Source organism: Carettochelys insculpta, chromosome 26 (assembly GCF_033958435.1).
Source record: "Carettochelys insculpta isolate YL-2023 chromosome 26, ASM3395843v1, whole genome shotgun sequence".
Lineage (NCBI taxonomy): Eukaryota > Metazoa > Chordata > Testudines > Carettochelyidae > Carettochelys > Carettochelys insculpta.
Genome location: NC_134162.1, coordinates 3,933,822 through 3,939,821, shown reverse-complemented (window position 1 = coordinate 3,939,821; position 6,000 = coordinate 3,933,822). Strand labels below are relative to the sequence as shown.

The 6,000-nt window shown below is 41.1% G+C and overlaps 1 protein-coding gene across 3 annotated transcripts in view; it reads right to left on the bottom strand.

The window, feature by feature from the left end:
- Positions 1–1,245: 1,245 nt before the first annotated feature.
- The window catches only part of LZTR1 (leucine zipper like post translational regulator 1), a 63,765-nt gene continuing 59,010 nt past the window's right edge, over positions 1,246–6,000 (bottom strand). For all 3 annotated transcript variants that reach the window (XM_074977510.1, XM_074977511.1, XM_074977512.1), the window contains 2 exons: positions 5,142–5,222; positions 1,246–1,798 (listed from right to left, as the gene is read on the bottom strand). In XM_074977510.1, the coding sequence (XP_074833611.1) occupies positions 1,682–1,798; positions 5,142–5,222 (198 nt within the window). In that variant the 3' untranslated portion in view covers positions 1,246–1,681. The remainder of the gene's footprint in view (positions 1,799–5,141; positions 5,223–6,000) is intronic.

Here is a 6,000-nt window from a genome sequence, read left to right as displayed (position 1 = left end):
GATAAATGCAGAGGGGGTAGGATTCTGCAGGCAGCCCATATTCTGTCTAGCAAAATTATAACTTGAACAGTTTTGGGCTAATGGTGTGGATTCTCTCGCCTCTTCTGCTCCTGTTGAACTGCTCAGGAAGTGAACAATGGAGCAGAAAAGATCCACAAATCCCTGCTAGGCGTAGTTGCTTTGCAGATCCTCTGGAGGACCACTTGCTACAGCTCAGGGAAGGGAGACAAGTTCCAGCTCTTATACTGTCTGCTTTCCTACCTGAAATCCCCATCAGGCAGCGAGCCAACATATTCAGCTCCTGTCTTTCTCCCCTGAGAGCCCCTGTACAGCATCATGTCAGGGTGCAGGGGAGCAGGTTGAGCGTAGGCAGGAGGTAGTGGCTGGTGTACACAGTGCTACAGCTGTTGTACAGGCTCTTTAGGACCACAGCCAGTTGACGTAAGTTATATCATGAACCGCCTGCTGTTGACTCTCAGTTGTCCCTCATGGCCTGGATGCTACCGGGTAAAGAAGCTGTCTTTCATGGTCTTCACCTAAGTGAAGCCATCTGAGTGCTTGCCCTGTTCATCTAGGCTCCCCCAGCCCAGCAGCAGCACAGGCAATAAAATGTTCTCATTTCCCATGTGATGGGACAAGTGGCCAAAGAGGGCACTGCTGAGCAGCATCAATAGGAATGGGACAGTAGCTGATCACTATAAATGTGTTTTGGGAGTGCAGAAGCAGCAGTGGGAGGTGCTTTTCACAGATTATAAACATAGAAGGGCCCAGTGCGCTCATGTGTATAATATAAGTAATAGAATTTCTCTGAAAAAAATGTCCCATGGTGTGGTTGGGAGCACACCTTCAATTTAGAATCAAACAGGGACATTTCCTAACACAGTCACCTGAAAAGGTCCCAGGCTGGGCACCTCTGTTTCAGTGCCTCCTTTTGCTTCATTTCCCTCACAGCGCTTCCTGCAATGAAGGCAGATCTTAATTATTTATGAACACAGTATTTCAGAAATGCTTGACTGGATAGGGTTAACAGATTTTTAAAAGTTAGACCACTATGATTATCTTAGTTGGGCCTCCTGTAAAACAGTGGCCAGAGAATTCACCCAGTGCTTCCAGTATCCAGCCCAATAAGGTGGTTGAATAAAAGCTTATTTTATAAAAAAATAAACCCAATGTAGATTTAAAGACTCCAAGTGATGGAGAATCTATAGCAAGCTTCTGTATTCTGGGCAAATTAATAATTTCACTGTTAAAATGGTAAATTTTATTATTGCTGTCTTCAACTTCCAGCCATTGGCTCGTTACAATAATAAAGACTTTTAAACAGGTTTCACAAAATGTTGTATTTCATAATATTAATGATTCCTTTACCTATTAGTGTTTATATTTTACACAACAAAAGAAATGGGCCAGATACTGAACTCAGTTACACCAAGGTAAATCTGGAATAAACTCATTGCCCCCCCGGGATTTCAATTTTACATTGGTATGACTAAGATCAGCTTCTGCCCCAAATATACTGATATAAGCCACACAAATGCACAGGAGAACAACAGTTCAGATTTTCATGTGCTTCACGGCTCTTCTGCTTTACTGTGTGGACATTCTGAGCAGCTCAGTGTGAAGAGATTCAGCTGTAGAGTGCAACACTTTGAGGAAGAAATGAAAAGTATCTGGAAGTGTTTTAAATATCTGAACCCAGTTCTGCACATTGCTTGTCTGATATGTGATTAGCTAATGATTCTATGATGTCAAGAAGGAGCGGCTGACTGAGGTATCGCAGGTTTGGCAACTTGGAGACCTTCAAAAAGAACAAAAAAAAAAAAACAAACAGAAAAAACAAACACAAAAAAGGAAAAATTAAAACCATAGTTTAAATGTCTAATTCCAACTGACTCATACGAGACATACGCAGACTGGTGAAATCCATTATGTTCCACTGCATGGATACTGTTATTGTTATTAGTAAAACAACACATACAGAATCAGGCTGCAAAGCTCCATGAAAATCACCACAACTGCGGTTTCTATGTAAAATAATTCTCCTTTGTCTTCTGGTTTTAGATTACCTTTGCTGCATGATGGAGCTGACAGATGTCTGAACATCTCTCCACAAGAGTAACAATTACTCATCATTCCATAATTAATACACAGGATGCAAACTAGTGCAGGCTAAAACATACCCGAATTTTGGAATTCATGCCTTCTGCATTTTTGCTGACATTCAAATCCACTGGAACTGGAAACTCAAAGTTTGTGCAAATAATCCATCTACTGTTCTGCTGTGCCCTGAGAAGTAACTCAAAGAACTGCTCTATTTAGTGCACATTCAAGGTCACCAACAAGGGGTGGGGGAAGGAGGCATTTGCCCTGGAACCTGGAGATTTAAAAGGGCCTGCGGCTCCTGGGTGTGCTACCTTGGCAGCTGTGGCAGCCAGAGCCTGGGCCCTTTAAAATCCCCACCACCCTGTGGGCCTGCCAGTGCTGAAGGGCTAGATGGGGGAAGGTTAGACCCCAGCTGTACCCCTTTCACTGGGGACCCAGAGCTGGCTCTCCCCTGGACCTGGCAAAGTCTTTTGACAGCCCTGCACACAGGGTATTTTGGCCTGGATCTTTCAACCAGCTAAAGAATGCCATGCCAAACAATAATCAATGTGTTCTTTGAAGGCTTTTGCTAACCAACTGCTCCATAATTATGCTTTGTTTTCTGGCAGCAGCGGACTAAATAGAGACTTCACATAAAACGAAGTTTTCTCTGAAGAGTCATTTTCCGACTTTGAGAAACACCCCTATTTTACCTCATATTTTAGCCAAATAAATGGAGAATATCTGGATATCTTTTTAAATTGCTTAATATTTCTTCCTATCTTTGTAGTTCTAGTGTCTCTGAAGAAAAAATGAAGGTACTTTGTGTATGTAGGATAACAGCCAAATGAAGCAGATAAATCAGGTCAGTTCCATAAAGAAATCAGCACACAGAGTTATGTGGACAACGTGCCTGCGATGGATGGGTACATCCTATTAATGCTGTGGGAATTAGGCATGTGCCATGAGAACCAGCTATTGCATTGAGACAGATTAAGACCATGGTAAAGACACAGAACTATGTCAGAATACAAACAAAGAAGTTTTATTAGGCATTTGTATAAACCTGACACACGCTGGGAGGCTAACATATGACCTATAACCTAGCCCTAAGCATTACAGCAATCTAGTCAGTTCTCCAGTAAATACGCTGATATCCTTACTGGGTAATAGCAACCTTTTACCAGTCAATAGAACTGAAGGAGACTGCAATGGCCACACATTCAGATTGTACTGCTAGGCAAAATGTTATACACCAGACCCTCCCAAATAAAACAAACAGGACAGCATTTGGATTTCTTGGAAGTTGCAGGTATTCTCCTTCTCTATCACTCAATCTTTCAATGAAAATTTAATGGGCCTGTCCTAGACTCAGAAAGTAGACTAACTGGTTTGTGGATCAGGAGTGTTTTGATCTCTGTTCTACAAACCTGATTCACAAAGCAGTCAGTCTACGTTTTAATGGAGTGGGCCATTCTGTTAATGACTTAAGAGTTTGCGTCTTACTGAAGAAGAATTTTCACTCTGCTTTGGAAAGAGAGACTGCTGAACTCTCTTTCATATTCAAATTTGACACATTAAAACATGGATTGAACTGGAATGCAAATTTTCTGGGGACACTATAGGGACTCTTTTGCATACTTGGCTTAATCTAATTCTTGATCCCCCCCCCCACCCCTCTGCTCTCTGATTTGTTCACCTCGATCATTTTTTTTCTGATCTGTCAACCTTGATTATTGTTTTTTGGTTCTCTATGCCTTAAATATTGAGTCTGTTCTGGTATGGCTATGGTCTGAAGAAGTGGGTCTGTCCCACCAAAGCTCACCTAATAAATTATTTTGTTAGTCTTTAAAGTGCTATTTTACTGCTTTTTTGTTTTGAAAGAAGCTCAGTTTTAGTCATGCTGATTTTGGTGACACCTGGAAATTCAGGAAGGGATATCAGAGAAACAATCAGAAATAATGGACAGGGCAGAGAGGAGAAATTAATTTGTGAACATTCACCAGAGGGGCAAAAGCCGAAGTTGTATAACAAGACAAAAGTTGTACAGAGACAGGGAGCAGGAACGTGAAGGGGAAAAGCGTATAGCCCTGAGAGACACTGAAAGAGTGATTTGGAGGTTTAAGGTAAAAACCAGAAGAACAACAAACCCAAGACCTCGTTCACATGGGGTAAATTTCTCTGGTTTAAGTTAAATTAGTGAAAGACCTTATTTGGACACTCTTGTTTCAGTTTAATATTGTCTCAAGTTTGTTGAGCTAAGCCAGTTCCTATTCAGTTTATTAACACAAAAATCTGCTCTTAAGCTGAACAGTATCCATATCAGGTTAACGGAATCTACTGAAATTCACACAGTTAAACTGGGACAACTTTCTCATATAAGCAAGCCTCACAAAGCCAAGGAAAAAGAATCATTAGGAGGAAGTATGGGACATTTTCATTTGTTCATAACTTTGTGATTGGGGTTCTTTGATTGAACAGAATGTACTGGAGTAACAACATTTCCTTCTAAGAGACATCATATCACACAACACAAAGTAAGCGACAACTGAGAACAAGGGATTTGAATTTCAGTCTTTGGACACAGGAGATCCAGCCAGAACATACGCTTTATGAAATCATGATATAATACTGCCAGTACCACAGAAGCAGTACTTCCTTCACCAGAAAACTGAGCATTATATTTACGACGTCCAGAAAGTGAGAAGCTTGTACATTCAATACACGTCAAATATATCTCATCATATATATCAGAAACCAGCGCTGATGTGGCACAAAAGGGCTAATCTCTCAAAAGAAAAGGACAAAGTATGGGAGTTCTGAATACCTGCTGTTTTGGCAGGTCTTCAAGTATCCAAAAAGCTGCGCTTTCAGATAAAAAAAGGAAAGAAAACCCGGTATTGTCCCCAATATTTCTGTCAGCAATGATACCTAGTTATAAACATAGCAAGCTGGCCTGCAGAGCAAGAAAAAATAAAAAGACCAGATTAAGCTGCTCTCTGCCACAGTAGTGACAGAGGACAGCAGATTCCCAGAAACCCAGAAAGTATCCAACCAACCTTGGTGAACTGGTGAACAATGATATGTAGGCAGTGTTTCTTCATGTCCAGAGCCTGTGTCTTGTCAGCTGCCTCTAAAATCTAGAGCAAAACAAAGTAAACAAAAGTTAAGACTTTTTTCTTTCTCCTTTTTCCTGATAAAATGGTAACTTCTCAGATGAGGGCTGATTTTTATGCAAGGAAGGTCATTTCTCTATACCTGAAGTTGCCGTCAGCTTTCCATTCTGAACTAGATTTGGGCCTTTTCTAAATTCCTCAAAGATACTCTGTACTTGAATGTTCTGTGTGGTTCTTTTCAAAAGACAATTTTTATGGAAAACTGGAGGTGGCTCAGACAGTGCTTACAGCCAGATTGTCTCAGATGTCAGAATGACTGGTGCAGGCAAAGGAAAAAGCTATATCCAAGACTGTGAGTGAGACCCTCTAACTGGGATACACTTAGCTGGCTGGATTTTTGGCTCTTATGTACCACCTGGACAGCAAAAAATGAGCAGGACCAGGCAGAGGATCTGTCTCACAACCTTTTGAAAAAAACTTTTACTTTTGAGAACTGCTGTTTATTGAAAGTTGCCTCTATGCATTCACATTTGTGGGTTTGATGCCCCCATCAATGTGATGGTGGAACCTCTGCTAAACCAGGGTCTATTAGGTCTGCATGAGCACCTGCTATGACACTGATGTTCAACGTGTAAACCTATATAAGGAAGTCCAGTAACGAACCATCCCACCTTCTTTCCTATATCAAAGAAACAAAGTCTGATAACTCCGAATAGAATGAGGACAGGAAGTGTGAATGCAGAAAGGTAACTCCAAGAACAACTGTTACTAATTTTCTTCTTCTAAGTTGTCTCTGCATTCC